This window comes from Budorcas taxicolor, chromosome 7 (genome assembly GCF_023091745.1).
Source record: "Budorcas taxicolor isolate Tak-1 chromosome 7, Takin1.1, whole genome shotgun sequence".
NCBI classification, from domain to species: domain Eukaryota; kingdom Metazoa; phylum Chordata; class Mammalia; order Artiodactyla; family Bovidae; genus Budorcas; species Budorcas taxicolor.
Window position 1 is genome coordinate 38,863,516 of NC_068916.1, and position 24,818 is coordinate 38,888,333.

At 54.0% G+C, this 24,818-nt stretch overlaps 1 protein-coding gene across 5 annotated transcripts; it reads right to left on the reverse strand.

The window, feature by feature from the left end:
• Positions 1-862: 862 nt before the first annotated feature.
• Positions 863-20,975, reverse strand: PDLIM7 (PDZ and LIM domain 7). Of its 5 annotated transcripts, XM_052642582.1 has the most exons (14): positions 20,905-20,975; positions 19,847-19,952; positions 16,152-16,303; positions 16,040-16,070; positions 15,433-15,551; positions 15,028-15,048; positions 14,635-14,771; positions 14,445-14,481; positions 13,442-13,503; positions 13,057-13,294; positions 11,482-11,662; positions 1,562-1,682; positions 1,360-1,475; positions 863-1,196 (listed from the first exon to the last, which is right to left on the reverse strand). In XM_052642582.1, the coding sequence occupies exons 2-14, from the start codon at positions 19,940-19,942 to the stop codon at positions 1,110-1,112; spliced, it is 1,398 nt and encodes a 465-aa protein (XP_052498542.1). In that variant the 5' UTR covers positions 19,943-19,952; positions 20,905-20,975; the 3' UTR covers positions 863-1,109. The 5 variants fall into 5 exon arrangements, with proteins under 5 accessions (XP_052498542.1, XP_052498544.1, XP_052498543.1 ...); XM_052642584.1 differs by lacking the exon at positions 15,433-15,551 and having other exon boundaries at positions 15,032-15,048; XM_052642583.1 differs by lacking the exon at positions 15,028-15,048.
• Between the last annotated feature and the right edge of the window lie 3,843 nt (positions 20,976-24,818).

Sequence of the window (24,818 nt, forward strand, 5' to 3'; positions counted from 1 at the left end):
CCACCGCCAGAGCCTCCAGGTTTGGAGGCAGCAGGCAGAGGCGAGCTCTGCAGGGGCATCCCTGGAGCGTGGCGCTTAGCGCCAGCCAGTCTCAGGATGGTGTGCCCAGATTCAGGCCTGGCTGCTGGCCTGGCTCGTGGATCAGAGCAGTGCAGCTCTGGTCAGGTCTCTGAAGCTTTTGTTTATGAGACTAAGTGCAGACACCCCACAGGGTTGCTGCGTGAGATAATGGGAGGAATGACTGGTATACTCCGGGTGCCCTCCTTCCTCTTCTCACTTCTCATCCCCCACATCTCTACTCCAGGCCTGGGACCAGTCGCTGCCATGTGGTTTGATGCTCCTTCCTTCCCAGCCTCCTCACTGCCCCTCCTCCCAGCCTCCCTCCTTCCACTTATCCTGCTCATGGCTCCCAGAGGCTCTTTCTACAACACAAATCTGAACATTCTGTGCCTGGCTGTCCCCACTGTGCCCTCAGGAAGCAGTCCCAGCTCCTCATCCTGGCATTTCCAGAACTAGGGGGCTGCCTTCTCCAGCCCCCTTTTTCTTTGCCTGCAGCATACAATGGCAGCAGCCCCTCTGGACCCCCACTTGGGTGTACCATTTTCCACGTTACACCCCTGAGGATGCCCCTCCAACTCCTCTTCTCTGACTGCCAAGCCAAGCCAGACCAGGCACCTCCAACTTCTGTGGGTCCTGGGCCCAGCATGTGAGATTCCCCTTTGCCTCCTCCTGCTGACCGTGAGTCCTCCCTGTCCCCATCACAGGTCTACCAGGATGGTCAGCCCTGGAGAATTTAATCTCCACCCTGCTACAGGCCTCAGATCCCACCTTTCTTGATGCACGGGGGAGGCACACACACAGCTGGAGACAGATTTATTGTAGCACTGGATGTGAGCAGGGGCCGGTGTGGCCAGCACCAGTGTGTGAAGGTGGTGGAGGAAGTAGGGGAGGTGAAGGGGGTGGGGCCTGGGGGACCCCAGGCTCGGGCCAGGAGTCAGGGTCAGGGCAACTTTTGCTAGCCCTACCCAGAAATCTGGAGCGATGGTTCCAGAATCAGCAAACCCCTTGAGCTGGGTAGGCTGGGGTGGGCAGCAGTGGGTGGGAGGGGCTCACACGTGGGAGAAGGCGTGGCTCTTGCAAAGGGGCTTGTCCTTCTTGGAGTAGAAAGTCTTTCCTTCCAGGTTGATCTGACATATCTGGGAACAGCCAAGGCGCAGTTACGAGGGGTAGCAGCAGAGGGGGTAGCAGCAGAGGGCCATTCCCAACCTCTCAGGAATCCCAGAGGCAGGAGTGGAAGGGAGGCGGGTGAAGAACACAGGGCTCTGGGGACAGGGCCTGGGTCCAAAGAGGGGTACTCACTGCGCACACGAAGCACGTATCATGCCAGCTGAAGCCCAGTGCCTCCAGGAAGCGGTCCCCGGCATCGATCTTGAAGTCACAGCCTCGGCATTTTGTGCCAAACATCTTCTCATAGTCTGGAGACACAGAGAGAAGCCAAGTGGCGGGGGGACTTGGGTTCCCCCCTGCCTGCAGCCTGCCCTCTCCGCCGGCCCAGCCATACCTGGCTCGCAGTAGGGGGCCCCCTCCTCCATGTAGAAGGCCCTGTTCCGAATGGGCGCCTTGCAGGCAGCGCAGGTGAAGCAATGCACGTGCCAGGTCGTCTTCAGGGCGTGCATGATCTCCTAAGGGGGCAACAGCCGCTTGGCAGCTTGGCACCCTCCTCTTCAGAGCCCGGGACAGAGGCAGACTGGCTGGGGCCCCCTTCCTTTCCAGATAAATGTTTGATCTGCACACCCACTGCTCCCACTTTCTCTCTCCAACCCCAAGGCATCCCTGGGGACGTCCACTGTGCCGTGCCGTGCTTAGTCACTCAGTTGTGTCTGACTCTTTGCGACCCCATGGACTGTAGCCCACCAGGCTCCTGTCCATGGGATTCTCCAGGCAAGAACACTGCAGTGGGTTGCCATGCCCTCCTCCAGGGTATCTTCCAGACCCAGGGATTGAACCTAGGTCTCCCTCATTGCAGGCAGATTCTTTACCATCTGAGCCACCAGGGAAGCCCATGAGTACTGGAGTGAGCAGACTATCTCTTCTCCAGGTGATCTTCCCAACCCAGGAATCGAACTGGGATCTCCTGCACTGCAGGAGGAGTCTTTGCCAGCTGAGCTACCAGGGAAGCCTGGTGGCTGTTCACTATGCTATATCTGAAGTTCTGCTCCCAATCTCCACACACTCCGCCTTGCATATTCCCACAACGTCTGTCTCAGTGGATGGTGACTCCATCTGCACGGGCCAAATTCCTTGCTTTGTCCCTTATTTCGGGTCCACTCCGAAATCTGGCCGGACTCTCCTTCAAGATACATCCAGATACTGGCCACTTCTCACAGCCCCCCTGATGTGGAATGTGAGCCTTGGGCACCTCTGACCTGGATGAGTGCATAAAACTGGCTTCTGTGCTCCTTCCTCTGCCCCTGACAGCCTGATATCAACCTGTGCTTGGCCAGCTTCTCCTCTGCTTGAATCCCTGCCTAGTCCACATTGCTCTGAGCAAAGGCCAAAGCCCAGGGAAAGGCCCAGAGGCCAGCAAAACTGGCTTCCGTCCCTCTGCTCCCCCAACGTGGCCTCTTGTCCATGGTTGATGCACCGGGCACACCATCTTAGGGCTTCCCACCAGCTGCCCCCTCTACCTGGACTGCTTGGCCCAGATATCTGCTAGGCTCAGCCCTCACCCTCTTCAGGATTTTGCCCAAAGGTCACCTTTTCCTTAAGGCCCACGCTGACACGATCAGCTCATATGCCAACCCCTCTTCCCAAAGCCATGCTTCCAATAGCTTGAACCCTGCACTTTCTTCCCGTACTAACGTGTGTGTGTGTTAGCAACTCAGTTGTGTCTGACTCTTTGCGACCCCATGGACTGTAGCCCGCCAGGCTCCTCTGTCCATGGAATTCTCCAGGCAAGGATACTGGAGTGGGTTGACATTCCCTTCTCCAGGGTATCTCCCTGACCCATGAGAACCTGGGTCTCTGCATTGCAGGAGGATTCTTTACCATCTGAACCATTAGGGAAGCCCCCCATACTAGCATACTACCAGGTAATTTACCTCTTGTGTCTCTTGCTTATTGTCTGTTCTCCACCACCTTCTTCCCGATCTAGTATGAGGTCTCGGAGGGCATGAACTATTAACATTTCTGTTAGCTGGTATATCCCAACAGTGCCTGGCCATGGGTAGGCATCATGAGTGCTTGTGAACTAAGTTAACCTGCTCTACTGGAGGCCTGACAGAGCAGAGGCCACAGGTGGGCTGAGCTCTCCCTGGGGCCAACCAGGTGAGTAGCACTCACTCCTGGAGCAGGCAGAAGGCAGTGTGGAGCCCCAAGGGATGTCAGACTGTGGGTTCAGCCAGATCTTAGCTGGGTGGCTTACCCAACAGCTTTATCTCCTCATGACACTTGGTTCCTTCACTGTTGAACTGGGAACCTGATCCCAGCTTTGCCGGGTTGCCATAAGAATGGTCCCACATCTGAGGCCAGGGGTACCAGACCCGGTGCCTGCCAAGGCCAGGTGGCATACACAGTGGGGCAAGGTGGGGACTGTGTCATGGGAGAGCACGTGTTCCGTGTGCAGGGGGTTGCTGACTGCTTCATTCAGGAATGCCTACAAGGGTCAGGTTGAAATCCAGGTGTTAAAGTCAAATCCAATTTTTCAATATTGGCTATTACTTTAAAAATGAAACAGAGGCTTCTCTCGTGGTCTGGTTAGGAGCCTGCCTGCCAATGCAGAGGACACGAGTTCGAGTCCTGGTCCAGGAAGATCCCATAGGCCGAGGGACAACCAAGGCTGTGCGCCACAACTATGGAGCCCTCAAGCTGCAGCCACTGGGGCCTGCGTGCCCTAGAGCCCGTGGGCCACCGCAGGAGAAGCAGCGCAGCCAGAAGCCTGCGTAGCACAGCTAGCGAGCAGCCCCCACTCCCTGCAACTAGAGAAAGCCCGCGCACAGCAACAAAGACCCAGAGCGGCCAAAAATCGATAACTAAACAAGTCTTGAAGAAAAGACTTCCCTGGTGGTCCAGTGGTTAAGAATCCACCTGCCAATGCAGGAGCCACAGGTTCAATCCCTGGTCAGGGAAAATTCCACAGGCTGCAGAGGTAGCCAGACCCATATGCCGCCACCTACTGAGACTGTGCCCCAGGGCCCATGCTCTGCAGCAAGAGAAGCCAACACAGTGGGAGGCCCATGCACCTCAACGAAGAGGAGCCCCTGCTTATAGCAACAGGAGAAGGCTCTTGTGCAGCAGTGAAGACCCAGCAGCGCCAAAAATAAATACATAAATTTTAAATAGAAACTATGAAAAAATAATAAGGAAAGAAACAGTGTGGACAAAGCAAGACATAAGTATGCGGAGCACCTAGCTCTCAGCTGGCTTGTCCGTGCCCACTGGAGAAACTGTCAAGGGAATTCCCTGGTGGCCCAGTTGTTAGGATTCACTGCTCACTGCTGAAGGTGCAGGTTCAATCCACGGTTGGGGAACTAAAATCCCACAAGGCGTGTGCCACAGTCCCCCCCCAAAATCTGTCATTTCTCACATATACCTCACAACCAGCCTGGCCAGGAAGTTACTGCCACTCCCATTTTAGCAAGGTCCGGAGAAAGTAATCTGTCCCAGATCAGGGCTGGGGGAAGGAACTTGGCTGTGGGCCAACAGGACAGGGTCTCGGCAAGAGCATGGGGAGCCCAGAGCTGGACCCAGTGGGCATGTGGACAGGGAGGCAGGTCTCTGAGCCAGTTCTCCATATTCACCTTATGCCCAAAGCTTCCTACATCTGTCTGCCCTTGCCGTCCCATGACCCTAACCCAGGGCTAGCGGTTCCGTTCCCCTCCTCGAGTTGTCTCCCCCTGCCCCCAGGGGAAGCGCAGTGAGGCACATCTGACCTCAGCAGTCCCCAGCTCCGGAACCCCTAACGTGGACCCTGCCCTCAATTCCACCTTGCCTCACACCCTCCCTGGGTGTTGCCTTGTGACACAAGCTGTTCCCTCTGCTTGGAGCATTCTCTCCTGACCCTTGTCCAAGCTAATTCCTACTGATGATTAAGTTCAGCTTAGAGGTCACTTCCATTCACTCCTTCAAGTGTTAAGTGGCCACCTTCTATACACGTTAGGATGTAAGTCGCTCCGTCATGTCTGACTCTTTGCGACCCCGTGGACTGCAGCCTGCCAGGCTCCTCTGTCCATAGAATTCTCCAGGCAGGAATACTGGAGTGGGTTGTCATGGCCTCCTCCAGGGGATCTTCCTGACTCAGGGATCAAACCCAGGTCTCATGCATTGCAAGTAGACTCTTTACCAACTGAGCCACCAGGGAAGCCCTTCCTATATATGAGGTACAGCATTACACATGAGCAAAAGAGCCCTGGTCCCAGCCCATGAATTTCACACTGGAGAAGAGATGGGACAAAAGGACTGGAGGGCAGTAAGCAAACACTGGGGAGCCTGGCCAGGTGGGAGGGTGGGTATCAGGGGAAGTGCCCCTGAGGAAGTGTTATTTGAATCCCAGATGAGAAGGAATGAGGTAAAGAGAGTGCTAAAGGGTATTTCTAGCAGTGGACAGCCCATGCAAAGGCCCGCGGGGAAGGAAGCACTGCGCTGGCAAGATGCAGCTGCCTGTGTCACTGCAGCACCGGAGTGACGGGGGCTGGTGGTGAGTGCTAAGGCTTGACAACAACAGTCTTCCAGAGGGTCCCCAGACTAAGACACGTCCCCTCTAATGTGTCTATCCCATCCCCCAGAGTTCCCCTCCAAGTCTGCTGAATCAACCAGATGGTCCTGTGTTTCCCCATGCTCTGAGCTCTAAGAGCCTGAAGCCCATGGTAAAGTGGGACAGTTAGGTTCCTGCCCATCCCCCCCACCGACCCTGCTACAGGGTGTGGTCTGTCAGCCCCCTTGCAGCCCCTGCAAGAGGGGAAGCTGAGTACCCCTGGGCCACATGTGGAACCACTGGGCTGGGGCAGGAGCAGGGCTTGCCACCTTATTCTGGGCATACTCTAGGACCCAGGAGCTAGTCAGGCTCTGTGAGCCTTGCCTCGGTATCTGCAGCCTGGGCATTAACTTTGTCCACCTAGAACTGGGGCAGGGCAGGACGAGAGTGCGATGTAATGTAGGCGAGGCTGTCAGTGAACAGAATGTTAGGGCCTTGATCTGTGGGAAGCAAATCCAGATGCCAGCTTAAAAAAGGTCCTGGGGGGACTTCCCTGGTGGTCCAGTGGTTAAGAGTCTGTCTGCCAATGCAGGGGACACTGGTTCAATCCCTGGTCAGGGAAGATCCCACATGCCATGGGCCAACTAAGCCCATGTGCCATAACTAGTGAGCCTGTGCTCCACAACAAGAGAAGCCACCTCACCGAGAAGCTCATATACCACAACTAGAGAGTAGCCCCTGCTTGCTGCAAATAGAGAGAAGCCTGCATAGCAATGAAGACCTGGTGCAGCCAAAAATGAATAAAAAAATAAAATTAAAAAAAGAAAGGTCCTGGGTTGCAGCCCATTCTGATAGAACAGTCCAACACGGTATCCATTAGGTTAGTGGGGAAATGACTATAATCTTGGGCAAAATTTCCTCATCTGTAAGATGAGAATAATCAAACTGACTTCATAGTATAATTGTGAAGCTGGGTGCCCACACGTAGAAAATGACCCACAACACAAAACTGTGATAATATCCTTTCTTCCCTTCTAGTCTACTGATGGAATCCTCACTTTTCGCTGGGCACATAGCTGTACAAAGTGACATTTCCCAGCCTCCCTTGCAGCTTAGTAATGTCATAGCCCACTGAGTTCTGGGCTATGGGATGGAAGCAGAAGGGCTGGATGGCACCCATAGCCCAATCCAAAAGGAAACCAGTCCTGAATATTCATTGGAAGGACTGATGCTGAAGCTGAAACTCCAATACTTTGGCCACCTGATATGAAGAACTGACTCATCTGAAAAGACCCTAATGCTGGGAAAGACTGAAGGCAGGAGGAGAAGGGGATGACAGAGAATGAGATGGTTGGATGGCATCACTGACTCGATGGACATGGGTTTGAGCAAGCTCCAGGAATTGAAGGACAGTTCCCTGTCCTTCCCTGGCATGCTGTAGTCTATGGGGTCACAAAGAGTTGGACACGACTGAACTGAACTTATCTTCTAAAGATGGCTCCCAAGAACCTTCCACTCCTTCTTCCTTTTCCAATTTCTTGCTGAGAAAAGAAGCAAAGCGAAAGGCAAAGGAGAAAAATATACCCAACTGAATGTAGAGTTCCAAAGAATAGCAGGAAGAGATAAGAATGCCTTCTTAAGTGAATAATGCAAAGAAATAGAGGAAAACAATAGAATGAGAAAGACTAGAAATCTCTTCAAGAAAATTAAGAGATACCAAGGGAATATTTCATGTGAAGATGGACTCAATAAAGGACAGAAATGGCAAGGACCTAACAGAAGCAGAAGAGATTAAGAGATGGCAAGAATATACAAACTGTACAAAAAAGGTTTTAATGACTTGGATAACCATGATGGTGTGGTCACTTACCTAGAGGCAGGCATCCTGGAGTATAGTCAAGTAGCCCTTAGGAAGCATTACTATGAACAAAGCTAATGGAGGTAATGGAATTCCAGCTGAGCTATTTCAAATCCTAAAAGATGATGCTACTAAAGTGCTGCACTCAATATGTCAGCAAATTTGGGAAATGCAGCAGTGACTAGAGGACTGGAAAAGGTCAGTTTTCATTCCAATTTCAAAGAAGGGCAATGCCAAAGAATGTTCAAACTACCACGTAATTGTGCTCATTTCACATGCTAGCAAGGTAATGCTCAAAATCCTTCAAGCTGGGCTTCAACAGTATGTGAACCAAGAACTTCCAGATGTACAAGGAGGATTTAGAAAAGTAGAGGAACCAGTGATCAAATTGCCAACATCCGTTAGATCATAGAAAAAGCAAGAAAATTCCAGAAAAATATCTACTTCTGCTTCATTGACTAAAGCCTTTGACTGTGTGAATCACAACAAACTGTGGAAAATTCTTAAAGAGATGGGAATACCAGACCACCTGACCTGCCTGCTGAGAAATCTGTATGCAGGTCAAGAAGCAACAATTAGAACCATACATGGAACAATGGACTGGCTCAAAATTGGGAAAGGAGTATGAGGTTGTATATTGTCACCCTGCTTATTTAACTTATATGCAGAGTACATGATGCAAAATACCGGACTGGATAAATCACAAGCTGAAATCAGGCTTGCTGGGAGAAATATCAACAGCCTTAGATATACAGATGATACCACCTTAATGGCAGAAAGCAAGGAGGAATTAAAGAGCCTCTTGATGAAGGAGCAAGAGGAAAGTGAAAAAGCTGGCTTAAAACTCAACATTCAAAAAACTAAGATCATGGCATGCGGTCCCATCATTTCATGGCAAATAGACTGGGAAAAAATGGAAACAGTGGCAGACTTTATTTTCTTGGCTCCAGAATCACTGTGGACAGTGACTGCAGCCAGGTGTTTATTAAAAGACAGATGCTTGCTCCTTTTTAGAAAAGCTATGATGAACCTAGACAGCATATTAAAAAGCAGAGACATCACTTTCCCGACAAAGGTCTGTATAATCAAAGCTATAGTTTTCTAGTAGTCATGTTCAGGTGTAAGAGTTAGACCATAAAGAAGGCTGAACGCTAAAGAATAGATGCTTTTGAACTGTGGTGCTAGAGAAGATTCTTGAGAGTCCCTTGGACAGCAAGGAGATCAAACCAGTCAATCCTAGAGGAAATCAACCTTGAATATTCATTGGAAGGACTGATGCTAAGGCTGAAGCTCCAATACTTTGGCCACCCGATATGAAGAGCTGACTCACTGGAAAAGACCTCAATGCTCAGAAAGATTGAAGGCAGGAGAAGCAGACAACAGAGGATGAGATGGTTGGATGGTATCACCAACTCAATGGACATGAATTTGAGCAAACTCTGGGAGATAGTGAAGGATAGGAAAACCTGGTGTGCTGTAGTCCATGGGGTCATAAAAAGTTTGACACCACTGAGCAACTGAACAGGAAGCCAACTGGAGCATGGAAATTTTGCCTGAAGCTCAAGAGGTATCTTGGACTATGAGTGGTCAGTAAGTCAATGCTTAGATGTCAGAGAAACAAGATACAAGAGGCCTGGATCTGCCTACATGTCCCAAACTGCCCACCTCTCGACTTCCTTATGTGAGAAACAGCTGTCATTATTTTTTCTGTCACTTGTGGTCAAGGCAATTATCACTAATATGACCATTACTACGGAGCTCTCTGGGCTTCCCAGGTGGTGCTAGTAGTAAAGAACCCTCCTGCCAATGCAGGAGATGTGGGAGACACAGGTTCGATCCCTGGGTTGGGAAAATCCCCTGGAGGAGGGCATGGCCATCCACTTCAGTATTCTTGCCTGGAGAGTCTCCATGGACAGAGGAGCCTTGTGGGCTACAGCCCATAGGGTCACAGAGTCAGACACAACTGAAGCGACTTAGCACACACACACACGCACAGAGCTCTCTGGCCACATGTGGACGCTCTGCCCATGGATCCAAAAATAGGGAGACGCGTGAGTGCTGGAAGACCGCAGCGCCTGGTGCCGCTCTGGTTTGGCCCTCATGCTCTGCAGCCTTGGGGACTTTCTGCCTCTCTCTGCACTTCTCTGCCTGTTTCCACACATGCACAACTGAACTCCCCTCAACTGTTATCCTGCCTGTTACGCTCCTCTTTCCTTAGGCTGCTCACCCTCGACACTCTTGGAGTCCCCTTCCTCTGTGTGAGTTCCTGGGGGCAGGACCATGCCTGTCTCGTCACAGGGTATTCCCAATGTGGGGCACACTGTCCACAATGAATGGGAGATGGTAGATAGGGCATCACTCTCAGCCCATAGCATGTGCTGATCCAAGTCCCAAGCCCAGCTCCAGGTGGCAGCTAGGCTGCCCTGCAGGAGACCAGGCCAGGCTCTGCTGCATACTCAGACTCAGTAGGAAGAACAGGATTTTTTTTTTAAGAATACGTTTTTATATATATATTATTTCTTTGGCTGCATGGGGTCTTAGTTGTGGCACAGGGGATCTAGTTCCCTGACCAGGAATTGGACCCAGGAATTGCCCTGCATTGGGAGCGCAGAATCTTAGCCACTGGACCACCAGGGAATTACCAAGAATAGGGTTTGAATCACAAGTTTTTGAACCTAAACTTCTGCCTTTGCAAATCAATAGTTCTGTGTCCGTCAAGCCTATCTATCTTTAGAGACTGCTGTTTTTCATACGCATTCGCATTCAGGGCAGCAGACTGCATTAGCCTCTCAAAAGCCAGTCACAACCCCCTTTGGCCCTCCTCTCTCATAGAGAACAGTAGCTAAAATACTGGATTTGCCAGCTTCCCTCACTGGCCTAGGTGCTCATACAATAACAATTCCAACAACTGAAATAAAGATGCAAGTTCCTGGTTTTTCTTCCCGAGTCAAAAGGCAAAACCTCATTAAAAGAAGCTTCCTGCTCCTTCCCTCTTCTTCCCACCTGCAACAAGAATGTGAGCCTGGGGCTTGAGCAGTCATCTGGCAACCATGATACAATAATCTCGAGGACAAAGGCCTACAGGCTAAGGATTTCAGAACTAAAACACAGGAAAAGCCTAAAGCCATCCGTGAGCTGTTCTTCTACCCCTGGCATTCTTGCAATTGAAGTAAACATTACGCCCTCTGTTTCAATCTCTATACTGGAGTTTTTTCTATTACTGAAGCTGAATGCAATCCTAACACAGTAGCCATCTCTTGTTTTGGCCTGACTAGCACTTACCTCCTCTCTTGGGGTAATGTCACCCTGGTTTTATTTTCAAGGAACCAGTCCTGTGATTCAGGCAAGGCCACCAGATCCCGTTCCAGAGGTGGGTGTCACCCAGGCCTGGCCAACTAGAGTCACAGGGCTTGATTCAGAGATGGGCATGTGAAGCAAGCCAGGCCAACGAGCATTAGCACTGGGACTCGATGCATCAGCTGGCACAGGGGTGCTCTCTTTCTCTCTGCGGTGCTAACCTGGGGAGATGCAACCCTGGAGCCACTGATGTAGCAGCATCTTGCCACTTTCTATGGAAAAGCAAGCTGGGAACAAAGCCAACACAGATGAAACCAGAGGCAAGTGCAAGAGACTCCTGACGACCTGGATCTGCATTCAGCTGGGTCAGAAGTTAGCAGCCCTCAGCCTTTCTGACTATTGGCGCCAAATCTCTCCTGCTTGAGCCCTTTAGAGTTAGGATTTAGGTCACCTGTTAAGACAATCCTGGCTAATGTAAAGTAAGGTCAATATAGTAGCCCAATTATGAGGCTGGAAGGTTCCAACGGGGTCCTGCAGGGAGAGCCCCCCAGCCCAGGAGCTGCTCAACACTCCTCAACGCTGAAGAGTCAGGCTTGCCTTCCCAGCACCCCCGCCAGCTGCCAGCCCCACTCACGCCGGTGATTTTCTTCTTGCACTTGGCACAACTGGGTGCATAGCGCACATCGTAGCAGGGTGGGCAGAAGATGGCCCCCTTCTCCTCGAAGAAGCCACCCTCTTCCAGAACCTTCCCACACTGGCTGCACACAAACTCCTCAGGGTGGTACGCGTGGCCCAGCGCCACCAGGTAGCGGCCCCTGCAGGAGAAAGAGAGGGCAATGAGCGGGAGTGGGGGCAAATGAAGTCGGGGTTCCTGGCCAGCACCCCACAGGGTTTACCCCACACCCATTATGAAACCTTGAAGGGAACATTCATTCTCTTCATCTCCAAACAGGGAAGCTGCTGCTGCTGCTGCTAAGTCGCTTCAGTCGTGTCCGACTCTGTGCGACCCCATAGACAGCAGCCCACCAGTCTCCCCCATCCCTGGGATTCTCCACGCAAGAACACTGGAGTGGGTTGCCATTTTCTTCTCCAATGCATCAAAGTGAAAAGCGAAAGTGAAGTTGCTGTTATGTCCAACTCGTAGTGACCCCATGGACTGCAGCCTACCAGGCTCCTCCATCCATGGGATTTTCCAGGCAAGAGTACTGGAGTGGAGTGCCACTGCCTTCTCCAAAGAGGGAACAGACAGGCTTGAAAGGTGACTTGCCTAAGATCAAACAGCAAGACAAAGCTGACTATTGTGGGACTTCCCTGGTGGTGCAATGGTTAACAATTTGCCTCCCAAGACAGGGGACACGGGTTCAATCCCTAGTTGAGGAACTAACATCCCACATGCCTCCGGGCAACTGAGCTCATGTGCCACAATTAGAGAGCACGTGCATTGCAACTAAGATTCCATGTGCTACACCTAAGATCAGAGGCACCCAAATAAATATTTTAAAAAGCTGCACTGTTTTGATGACAGGAGGTGAGGGAGAAGGGTAGTGTCAGAAAAGGGAGGAAGGTGACACTGGGTGAAGACTGCTGACTTGAGCCTAATAAGTTGAACCCAAGGGGTTGGTGTCCTGGGGGACAGGAGGCCTGGAGTACCTGCGAGCCCTGAAGACCAGTGGGAACTTGAGCTGAGCCTGGTGCCCACTCTGTTCCGCTGGCCTGTTCCATCTATGCTGGAGAGGGACCCGGCCATCCCAGATAAATGGGAATGTCTGAACGAGGGGGTGCTTTCCAGAGCTTAAGAGCTGACAGGAGTTGACAGCAGGGCAGTGCCTCGGATGAGAACTAGGAAGGTTCTGGGGCCTGACACAGATCCGATTCTGGGGGCTGTGGGACTCTGCTGGGCCCTGGGGAGCAGCGCAGAGAGGGAGGAACTTAAGAGGCTTAGCAGAGAGAAACCAAGTGAGCAGGAAGGAGAAAGGCAGAGGGGCTGGGAGCAGGGAGGCCATTCCTGGCCCAGAGAGCAGCGAGTCTAGGGCTGCAGCTTGGCTATGTCGTTGGCACCCCCTCCATTTTGCCAGGCCAAATGTTGAAGACAGGCTGAGCAGGGGGCAGCTGAGATGAGTAGGGAGACAGATGGGAGGAGCAGCGGTCAGAAAGGGCTGGAGTTCCAGTTCAGGAAAAGACCAGGGTAGGAAGGAACGGGGCCACCCACCGGATGACCTTGTGGCACTGGTGGCACACGGGAGTCTTGCCATTGCTGCCACCGCCCCCGCCATGGCCCCCTCCAGCGGCGGCCTGCACGATGGAGGTGCGGTTCTGCATAGGCGTGGGTGTGGCTGGCTGGGTGTGCCGGGTCAGCACCGTGCTGGTCTTGTCCGGGGCATAGCGCTCAGCAAATGCAGGGTCCACAGCCCAGGGTGGGCGGCTCGTGGGACTGGGGGTGGTAGGGCCTGCCAAGGCCAGGAAAAGTGGCTCCATGGGGGTGCCCAGGGACACCACAGGACAGTGGAGAGAGCCCGGGGCAGCTTGGAGGGGCCCGACCCCCATGCCTCTGGAGGTTACCCGCCCTTCCCCAAGTGAAGCCCACGCTCTCTCACCAGGCCAGGGTTCCTGGGGTGTAGCTGAGGCTGGGGTTGGGGCTTCCATCCTGGGCACCTGGCTGTAAGATCTGTCATTCAAGGCCCTGCATGGCCGAGGCTCCTGGCATGGCCCCACCCCCCAAACTTGGTCCTGCTGGCCCCATGAGAGATGCCTGGGTGCATGACAGCAGAGGACTCCAGGTCCCCCCAGGGCAGGGATGGGTAGGGCAATTTCCCCTGGCCAGGTTCCAGCTGGCTGGTCTGTCGCACAGGGCTGGGACGTGAAGCAGGGCTCTCACTTCTGGGGCCGCTCGCGAGGGTCCTTCTGATGGCAGGGGGCCCTTTTGCTGAGTACCCCCACCCACTGAGACCATACTGGCAGGGCCCACACTGGATCTGAAACCATCTAACACCCCTGACCCCAAATGCAAACCAAGTCCACAAAGATAGAGAACAGAGGCAGAAAAAGCAGGGCTGAGAATGTTTATTTTCATGCCCAAAAAGCCAGCACAGACCTGGCAGACAGCAGTACCACAGGGCAAAGAGTGAAGGCAGCGGTGTCAGATGGAGCCGGGCCCTGTGCCAGGAGGGCAGCTGGGGCCAGGACAGCAGGAGGCTCAGTCCAGGGGCAGAAAAAGGATGGGTGAGGCAGGCAGAAGCTGGAGGCGCCAAGGGGAGGTGCCCTGGGGCGGAGGAACAGCAAGAAAGAGGCAGAGAGGGCAGCCGGCCGGCGAGGACCAGGCTACGACTGCACGTTGAGCACATGGGCAGAGCGCTGGTGGTGCCAGTCCCGGAGGCGGGCGTAGCGTGGGCTCTGCAGCTCCAGGACATACTTTTCCCTGAGGGGTAGAGAGAGAAGGAGAAGGAAGTGGAAGGAAGGAGAGACGGAAGGGAGGCAGGGAGGGAGGACCAGAGGAAGGAAGGAGAATGGATGAACCTGGCTAGGGATGGCCAGGAGCAGACAGGGCTGGAATGGGAGAGGCCAGAGATGAGGAGGAGGGGCTGCAGCTTGTCCTGTTACCTTGATTTCTTCAGGTGCTCCTCATCCGGGTCTTGCACTGAGAGGGCAGAGGCAGGCATTGACCAAGAGCAGACAGAAGGCCACCCCAGCCCTGAGCCCTGGTAGAGGGTGCTGGAGCAGGCTCCAGCTAAGCCTGGGTCCGGGCTGGGGACCAGGAGCAGAGTCCGCCCTTCCCTGGGCTGGCACTTACTGAACTCGGTGCCCGTGAGGTGGGCAAGGATGCGGAAGGAACGGGACTGGCCTGTCCCAGGCCTCGGCCGCCAGTCCTCCGTGTCCTCCATCAGCCGCTGCTTGCTGGCATCTGGCACCAGCGGTCGGAGCGGCTGTCTGTGGGGAGGGTGTGGCTCAGAACCTCATGCTGGGGTGGGCAGCAGGGGCGGCCCCTCCCCGGACTTGATATAGGTGGGCTAAAGTGAGGGGAAGAGGGCAGGGCAAGGCCAGGGCCCTGCTGGGTGAGGGGTGGGGTAGGGAAGTGAGAGGGAAGGAGGGCAACCAAAGTGAAAGGAGGGCAGCCAGAGTGGGGAGGGGCCACCACCCAGAGTGCCAAAAGGAAGGAAGAGAGGGACAGGCAGAGGGGGCTCACTGACTTGTCAGGGGTCTGCACCTGTGAAGGAAATAAGACAGATGGACAGATAAAGGTACAAAGAGATAGACAAGGGGAGGAAGAAAGACGGCAAGGGGTCAGAATAGCCAGGGGGAAGGCTGCACTGAGTGTCTGGGCTCAGTCGGCCAACATCATATCCCAACCCCAGGCTACCACCGAGGAGGGGGCGGCGCGCTGCCGTGCTCACAGCCCCCTGGAGGGCCGGCCCAAGGCAGGAGCCACACCCTCGGTGGGGCCCTGTGCCTGCAGTACCCGCCCCAGCCACCAGGGGTCGCTGTCGCACGGTTCCGGCCAGGCTGGGGCGCAGCACAGGCAGAGCAGCAGCGGGCAGCCGGCGGGCGTGCGGTGGTGGAGACACGGCGTGGACGGGCGGGACAGACGTACCCGTTCTGCTGCGGGGCGCTGTCTGCGGGCGGGTTCGCCCCGAAGGGTCGGGCCGTCTTGTTGAGGGAGGCGCTGGGTGCAAAGGTGTACCGCGGGGGGTCCGCGGCGGGGGCCAGGGCCTGGGCAGAGACAGAGCGGGGAGGGCGGGCAGGGCGGGAGGAGGCGGGGGATCTGGCCAGAGTGGGGCGTCCCCTGGCACGAAGAGGCCAGCGGTGCTCCAGGCCTACCCCCACACATCTGGCCTGAGGCTCCGGGGAGGGGGCGACTCAGGTTTCAAGGGGCCCATTTGGGAGCAATGATCTCAGCCCACGCAGTCCGAGGGCGGGTGGGCTAGTGCAGCTTGCAGCACAGGCCGGCGGGAGAGAGGGAAGGAGGCAGGCAGACAGACGGATGGACGGACGGACCGACAGGCAGACATGCATGGTGCTCTGACCGTGCGGCAGTCCCTGGCCCAACTCCCAGTTCCCAGACTCCCCAGCTCTGGCGTCCACCCTCTACTCCCGGCCAGGGATGGGAGAGTACCAAGGCTGCACCAGGGAGGACAGGTGAGCCTCGATGTCCAGTCCCACCCCGCCTGCTGCCCACATATCCCAAGCCCCTCCCCTACCTTCTGCGGTTTGCTCTGAGCAGGCTGAGCCCTAGAAGAGAAGAGGAAGCGGTGATAATGGACCACGCCCAAGGGCACGCCCACCTGCCAGGGCGGCTCAGCTCAGGCTTACCTGCTGAGGCTGAGGCTAAGGCGCTCCCCGCAGGCACGGATCTTGTTCTGGGCTTCGATGTGTGTGAGGCCCCCCGCGTTCTCGCCATCAATACTCAGCACCCAGTCACCCACGGCCACGCCAGCCTGTGCAGCTTTACCTCCAGGGGTGAGCTATGGAGAGATGGAGGGTCATGGAGGGCCACGACTGCAGACCAAACTCAGGCAAACAGCAGCCAACCCTGCCCTTCCTCAGCTGCCCCACTCGCAGAACCCAGGGGTCTCTTCCTTCAATGTGTTTCTGGACTACTGTCGAATACTGAAGCCATCTGGGAGGGGGTGGGGCTCCCTTGAGCTTCACCATCACCTCAAACACGCCGCTTACACACTCATTCACCTCCAGGGACCCTCCTCACGGTTCAGAAGCTGCTGACATCAACACGCAGCCACCTTCCGGCTAAAACACAAGTGGTCTCAGCTCCAACCAAAGCTTTTGAGGTCCCTGCTGGCCTCTTGCCCAGGCCATTCCACCCACCAGACCTGCCCTCTGGCTGTGCATGTGGGCATGAAGCGTGCATGTGTGCTTGTGGTATGTGCGTGAGCTGAAACCATGAAGATGACTTCTGCGAAGTGGTGGGCTTTGGCGAAAACAGAGTGGAATGGGCTGCCTAGGGTGTGAGAAGATCCAATTACTTATGAAGACCTCAAGTGCTGAAAGAACTGTTCTCAAGGTTAGGAAGCACCAGTTTTATGGCCCAGGGTCGGGTATTTCTCAGGGTCTTGATAGAGGTGACTCTGAAGAACCCAACTGGGCCCTCCCAGCCCTCTAGCCTAGCGGCAGCAACACAGGCAGAAACAGCACTGCTGTTCGCAAGTTAAAGCCCACAGGTCTGCCTGGCTACCTGGCAACGGGCTTGGCCTTGAGCCGGCTTGTGGGGAAGTACTGGGAGGTAGAATCACACTTCACAAGTTGGGGAGGTTTGCGGAGTACAGGCTGCCTGTGACCCCATAAAGCTCCTCAGGTGAGCTGATGCTCAGAAGGAATTCAGGCAGGAAGAGGAGGTAAGAGGTTCCAGAGACGTGGCAGAGGGATCAGACCCAGAGACTGATGGCACTAGGGCAAGAAGGGAAAGCTCAGTTTGATGGCTCTACCTCATGCTTCAGAAGTTAGAAGGGCAAGATAGCTGGGTGGCCCTTTCTTTACTTGCTAAGTACTAACAGCAGTTTACATTTATCAAGTACCTAGTATTACCACATACTGAATCCTCCAAAAACCCTGTGGAGGAGAGTCTGGGAATATACCTATTTTATACATGGGAAAACAGAGAGGTTAAGTAACTTGCTTCTAGTTGCCTAGCTAGCAGCTCAAGAGGTAGGCTCAGGCTCCACCCTATTAGGCCACCTCTGTTGCGAAAAGTAAAGTGAAAGTGTTAGTCCCTCAGTTGTGTCTGACTCTTGTTAACCCATAGACTGTAGCTCCTCTGTCCATGAAATTCTGCAGGCAAGAATACTGGAGTGGGTTGTCATTTCCTTCTCCAGGGGGTCTTCCCAACCCAGAGATCGAACCCAGGTATCCTGCATTGCAGGAGGATTCTTTACCATCTGAGCCTCCAGGGAATTGTTGAGAGCTGGGGCTCAGAGGTCAGCCCTCTGAATGGAAAGATTCTCTGACCCTCAAGCTGGCTTTGGGGCTTGGATCCCCTATCTTACCTCTAGTTCAATCCAACCCCTTATAATAGGCATGGGGGAGTGATGCCCTTGAGGGGAAGTGACTTACTCAAGGTCACAGTGAGTCAGTAGAAGGGAAACCTGGTCTGGCCACTCCCTACCCACACGGCTGGCTCCGGGGAAGTGTGGGCTAGCCCACGGAGGTGGGAGTCTCCGGTTGAGCTGGAGCTGTTGGCTCGCAGAGAGGGATGGGGAACTGGCAACTACTTCCTTCTCTGGGATGAGAAGAACACAGGAGGGACAGAGGAGTCAGAGGTGGAGACAGAAGCAGAAGAGACCTGGGGATGGGGGGCAGCATGTGTCTGGAGAGAAAAGCAAGGAGGCCCAAGGGACCAAGGAGAGGAAAAGCCAGGGGGCTGGATACCACACGGAGTAGGGGGTGAGTCAGCCTGAGGGCTCCACTGAGCAGCCCAACCCCCAAGTCCCAGACGTTACCTCATCTCCCAGGCCTGGGCCTCCAGCCAGCCCTAGCCCCTCCCTCTCCTCCTCCATGCTAGGGTCAGGAGAGAGGGAGGGGGCCCAGCCCAGCTCGGAAAAGACCACCCTCACTCCCACCCACCAAGGCCTAGGTCCAACTCCAGGGCTGGGCTCAGCCAGTGGCCCCACCCACATGCTGGGGCTGCTGACAACAGAGCCCGAGCTCAGAGTGCCCCCAACAGGCCACATCTGAAAGTCATCCCACCAATGAATAAACTGAGGCTCAGAGGTCAGCCAAGCTCCCAGCCACACTGACCAGCACTTTCTCAGGAAGTGGAGTATAGGATGAGTTCCCAGGGATGGCAAGGCTTGAGTATTACGTATGGGCTGGGTGTAAGTAGTAGGGAGACCAGTGCCCTTAGCTACCTTGCTGGCAGAGCAGCTTCCAGGAAACCCCGCAGAAGGGTCCCTTGGAACAGTGACTGCTTGTAGGTCCTGGCCACCAAGCCCAACTACAACAGACCTCTACCTTGGGGCCCCCTCAAGCTGGGATCTCTAGACCCCTCCAGGCTGTGCCTGCCCTGGGCTTCATGCCAACAGCTGCCCACTAGGAGCCTGGGTGTGCCTCTCTGGTCAAGTGGATATGGGGACAGAAATCCCCGCCCACTCCTGACCCCCAGACTACAGTCAAGAGACACCAACCCAAGGGCTGGCCTCACACTCTCAGGGCAGGCACTTTGTTCTCTGAGTCCCACAACTGATCCCACAGTTGGAGCCACAGCCTGATGATCGGCTGAGGGGCCCACTGATGGGGTTCAGGGTTCCAGGCCTAGGCCAGCCTTCTTTAGTTCTGCAGACTCCAGCCACCAGTTGACTATCCCAGCATGGGGCTGCATTCTTGGGCTTATAAGGCAATCCCCCTGCCACAGGGAGGAGCCAGCCTCCAGCTCCACCCCCACCAGGACAGGCTCTCAGGAGTTGAAGTCAGAGCCCTAGAGACCCAAAGACCACTGCATCCTGAATGGAACCAGTGAATGGGATAAAAGTCCTCACCTGGGCTGGGGAGAAGCACCTTATCCACCCACAAAAACTGCAGGCCATCCCTGTGTTTGGAGCCCCATGCCTGCATTGCCATGGAACTGATGAAAGAGTTCTTCAATGAGTCTTGAGTTATCTCCTCTGAATAAACAGGGTGGTAGTTGCTATTCCTTAGGTGGCAATGAGGATGAAGTGAGCTCCTGCAGTCAGAGTGCCCTCCCAGGGGCCTAGCACCAAACATTGCTCCTCAAGCAGTTTATAGACACTTCTTGGAGACCGCAGGTTCACCTCCTGAAGAATGGGCACACTCCTGAGCCTAGAAGGTGCAGTGTAGAGCTGTGGAAGTCTGAGGGCTGCTCCTTTCCCAGTATCTACCGAGTTGGGAGTCCTTGTGGCAGATGCCCACAGCTCTGGACCTGGACACCTCCTGGTCTGTGACCTCGGCTCATTCCTGCTCAGACTCCTCCTGCTGCCCACTGGAGATCTGAGCACCCAGAGACCCCCAGAGGAACCCTTCCCTCAACCTAGGCTCACCCGGGAGATGGAGAGGGGTACATTGAAGTCCTTGCCCCCCTGCAGCCGGAAGCCCCAAGGTGCTGGCCCCTCCAGCACCACCTTGAAGGAATCCATAGTGCTGCTCCTGAGAGGAGAGAAAAAGTGAGTGACGCACAGTGGGTGCACAGGCAGGCCCTACTCTGGACACCAGCCTTGGACTAGCGCCAGGCAAGCACTGGCAGATGCTGAGCACACCCAGGGGGAGGGTAGGCGGGCACCCTGTTAGGTCGCGCTGGGCTGCTAGCTGGCAGACTCACTTTGGAAAGACAGGGGCAACCCCCCTTCCCCAAAGGACTGGGGCGGGGGGTGAAGGGAGCCCGCGTCCACTCTTAAGGTTCCTCTCACCCAGGAGTGCACAGCAGGACTACTTTGGCATGACTTCCTTCCCAGCCAGTCTTGAGCCTTGGTCTGGACAGCAATGCCAGTCCAGGGCCGGCACTCCTCTCCCCCGCCCCCAGGTCCCCACAGGCAGGCCTCGGCTGGAGCCTGCTCGGACTATATAAGGCGTGTAAACTGACACTGTTCGGAGAGAACACGGGGGCTTGGGCCGCGAGGGGGAGGGGTGCGGAGGGAGGCGGCTGGAGCGAATCCTAGCCATTCCAAGCCCAGTCGAAGCTACTGAAAGCCAGGGGCAGGACCCCTGGGAGCGCTGGGTTCTGGGCGGGGGCGAGGCCCCTGGAGGGAATGGTGGGGGCTGGGACTCCAAAGCATGGTCAGGAAAAAGATTTATCCTGCAGCCCAGTGAGGGTGGTGCCTCCCACACAGGACTGCTACCATCCCAATGTGACTCAGTTTCCCCCTGGGCCTCCGCCTGGGCCCCAAGCACTGGCCGAGTCCCAGGCGCAGGAAGCGGCGCAGGCGCCAATCAGCCCCGCCGCAGCCGGCTTCGCCGCAGGAAGGCGGGGGCGGGGGTAGGGGCGACGGCCCATCGGAGGAACTGCAGAGCTGGCTACGACCCCCAGCCCCCTCTGTGGTCCCCATTAGGCCTCTGCCCCCCGCCTGGTCCGGCCCGAGATGCCCCGCGCTGTCCCAAGTACCTCCTGGGCCCCACCGGGGCGCTGCTCCGCCGCGGGCTCCAAAGAGCCGCGCTGGGATCCGCCGCCCGAGTTCTGACCCCGCCCCCGCGGCTGCCATCCGCTTTGAGCCCGCGTAGGGGGGCGGAGCCAGATGCCCCGCCCCCTCCAAAAGTCGCGGTCGCCCGGGCAGTGGGAAGCCCTACCCAATCCTTCCGCCCCACCCAATCATCAGGTCCCATCTAGCTTTGGGCTCTAAGACACAGCCCTCCTTGGTCCCGTCGGTGGGGCGGGGCCTGGACGGAGTCTGGGCGGGGTCTCGGCTGCTGGACACCTAGTGTGGGAGCCTAACCCTCCGCTTTCCTGGCCCTTTGCGCCTCCAGCTGGCTGAGTGAAAAGAAAGTCTACTTGGGAACCAGACAGATTTGGATCTGAGTCGTCTGTGAACCTTAGTTTCCAACTCAGAAAAATGGGACAATACTACTCGCTTCACAGGGCCGTCGTGAAGACAGGCACAGTTTGCCGTAAGGTACAGCCATCGGAGGCTCCAGAATTTCTAAATAGGACGGATTTGGTGGAGAGTTGGTGGAGGGGGGAGGACCTCGAGGTGGGCTTAGTTGAGGAGGACACGGGGGAGCATGAAGTTAAGTTTGCCGAACATTCCACCGCAGGCAGAAAATGACAGTCGACACAGGTGTAGGGACCCTTGGCTCTGGCCCCAATCGTTACTCATTCCTGACCTGTTCCTACCGCCGACCCCTCGCAGTCAGCGGCCAGCAGCTCAGCGACCCCACCTAAGTGCTGACTGTCTTGATGGGGTATGTCCTGCTACCCGCTCCAGAACCGGCAGCGCCTCCATTGAGGGTGTCAGAGTCCCCACTTTGACCCAGTGCTCAGCCCAGGCGGCTAGCTCAGGCAGCGGGGGAAACTGAGCAGGGATCCAGGTTTGCGAGTGAGTGAACAGATGTCCACGCCTCAGGGGATGGCCAATGCTATTCTCCCCTCTCCACTATTATCATATTTCATCCTCTTCTGCATCAGTCCCTTCACTACATAAACTGATGTAAGAGTTCTCATCTTTAAATAAATTTTCTCTTGATCTCACAACACTTTTCAGCAGTCTCTCTCTTATTCTTCTATTTTCCCTGAGGGTAAAATTCCTTGGAGTTGTCTATTACCCTTCCTCCCCATTTTTCCTCCCATTCTCTCCTGAACTCATTCAGTCAAGCTCTTGTCCCCACCAGTCCTCTGAATTAATTCCCTCTTCAAAAGGTCTCTAATGATTTCCAGGTTATTCAATCAGTGGTGATTTCTCAGCTTTCCTCTTTCCTTACCTAGAAACAGCTCTGGTCAGGGTATACTCCCTCTTCCCCGTGGCTTCATCCTGTCCCACTGACTGCTTCTTCTCCACCATCTTTCCTCCTGCCCTACTGAATTCTCCTTCTCCACCTCCTTTTGCAGCTCCTCATTTGCTTTCCAACATGGTCATCAGCTCTTTCCTCTCTACATTCACTCTCTGGGACCCCACTCTGTTCTGTGACTATCAATAACACCTATATGCCAAGGACTCCCGACTTATATGTCTGGATCTGGCCTTCCCCAACAAATCCAGACTCCAGTATCCAACAGTCTGTCAAGCCTAGGATGTCTATCTCAAATCATCATTGTTGTAGTTCAGTCGCTGAATCATGTCCAGCTCTTTGTGACCCCATGGACTACAGCGCACCAGGCTTCCCTGTCCTTCACCACCTCCCAAAGTTTGCTCAAACTCATGTCCATTGAGTCGGTGATGCCATCTAACCATCTCATCCTCTGTCATCTCCCCTTCTCCTCCTGCCTTCAATCTTTCCCAGTATCAGGGTATTTTGCAATGAGTCAGCTCTTCGCATCAGGTGGCCAAAGTATTGGAGCTTCAGCATCAGTCAATTTAAAGTTGCAATTTCTCCACCTCCCTAACTCCTTCCTCCCTTTGGTAAAGTAAAAAAAAAAAAATTTTTTTTAAAGAGCAGCATTATTCATCTGCCTGGTCCAGTAAAAATTATGACGTTTTCCTTCCTTTATTTTCTGTCTCATACTTCAGATTCTGCAAATTCCACCTTCAGCATTTGTTCCACATTTGGCTTCCATGTATGTCCCTGCCACTTCTCCCATGTCTGGACACTTTAACGGTCTCCTAATAGAGCTCTCTGCTACTACTCCTACCCAGTCCAGAGTTCTTTCACTGCAGCAGCCAAAGTCCCCCTAAAGCAGAGATCACATCAAATCACCCTCGGCTTTTAGCATTCCAGTGGGCTGGTATCACACTTCAGAGTAGAGTGTTTCAGATGTACATGACACTAATAAACTGCATCCACCAAGACACAATAAACTGGGTCACTCACCTCCTCATTCACTCCATCTACTCGTCACTTGGCCTCCTCAGTGTTCCTCCAACACAGCAAAGGTATTCCTGCCTCAGAGCCTTTGTATTTGCGACTCCTTCTGCTGAAACACTTTCTCCCAGGCTCTCTCACTGTGTTCAGGTCTCTGCTCAGATGTTGCCTCCTTTCTTGATCATCCTATCTGAAACAGCAGCCCCCGACACCTCACCTGCATAATGCACGAGTTCCTTACCCTGCCTTATTTTCTCCCTATAGCACTTACCACCATTTGACATTATATTAAGTGTTTGTTTCCTCATTGCCCTTTGTCTGCATTAGAAAGTCAGTCCTATGAGAACAGGGGCTTGTCTGACCTGTTCACCATCTCCGCAGTGACTGCACACAGCGGATATGAATAAACAGATAAAGGAAGGATTGAGGAAGTGAAACAGTAAATGAGGAAAGGAAGAAGTGGCAGCCTGGGGCTCCAGGCAGTCCTCTAACAGGGAGAGCCAGGGATCCCATCCGTCGGGCTCCTGCAGGGCTCAGACCTAGATAGAGCCAGGAGAGCTCCCTGCACAGGCAGCCGCTGGGTAGGGAGGAACAGGCCGTGGGCTAGGTCACAGTGCCCCCTGGTGGTCAGGATACCTGTAGCTCCAGAGCCAGGTCCCTAGATGTTTCCAAAGACTTTCTCTTCTACTGTCTGATTGGAACCTCATAAAAACTACCATGAAACAAATAGGTTTAGATTTGTAATTAAAAAAAGCATGCCCAAACAACAAGAACCTACTGTATAACACAGAAATTTATATTCAATATCTTGTAATAACCCATAATGGAAAATAATTTGAAAAAGAACATATAAATGTATGCAAACATATATATACATACATATATATATAACTGAATCACTTTGCTCTATATTTGAAACATTATAAATCAAATCAACTACTTTTCAATTTAAAAATGAATATACACTGAAAATAAATTTTAAAAGAACATTCACTTGCTTAAAATAGAAAGAAAAATCATTCTATAAATTGTGTTGGAACAATTGGTTATTGTCTAAAAATAACAAGGCTCCACCTCATGCCATATATAAAAATATATCATGTATAGATTAAAATCTACTTTTATGGGACTTCACTAGTGGTCCAGTAGCTAAAACTCCTTGCTTCCAATGCAGGTGGCCTGGGTTTGATCCCTGGCCAGGGAACTAGATCCCACATGCTATAACTAAAAACCAGTGCCATCAAATAGATAAGTAAAAATAAATATTTGGAAAAATAAAGTAAAATCTACTTTTACAAGTAAAGTTATAAAAGTATTAGAAGACAGTTTTAAAAATAAGCATGCCAGACCAAGGACCCAGAGTCCTGGATTCCAGTTCTGGCCAAGATCTTGACTCTCTAGGTAACCTCAAGTGTGTCCTGGCGTTCTGTGAGGTGGCAGGAGCTGACCTGCTACTGCGGGGCCAAGAGGTCATTGCTGAAGGTACCCTGACACCTCCTAGCCTCAGCTTGCTCTGTTACAAGCAGCCTGATCAATCATGGGGAGATTTTGCCTGTCAGGAGGACC

Bases quoted from the DNA above. Each gene is read 5' to 3' on its own strand.
- PDLIM7 (XM_052642582.1), bottom strand. From the start codon at position 19,942: ATGGATTCCTTCAAGGTGGTGCTGGAGGGGCCAGCACCTTGGGGCTTC. The intron at 16,071-16,151 runs GTAAGCCTGAGC...CTTCTCTTCTAG, and splicing joins CTTAGCCTCAGCCTCAGCAG to GGCTCAGCCTGCTCAGAGCA. The intron at 14,772-15,027 runs GTGAGCCCCCTC...CCCTCCCCACAG, and splicing joins TGCAGACCCCTGACAAGTCA to ACAGCCGCTCCGACCGCTGG.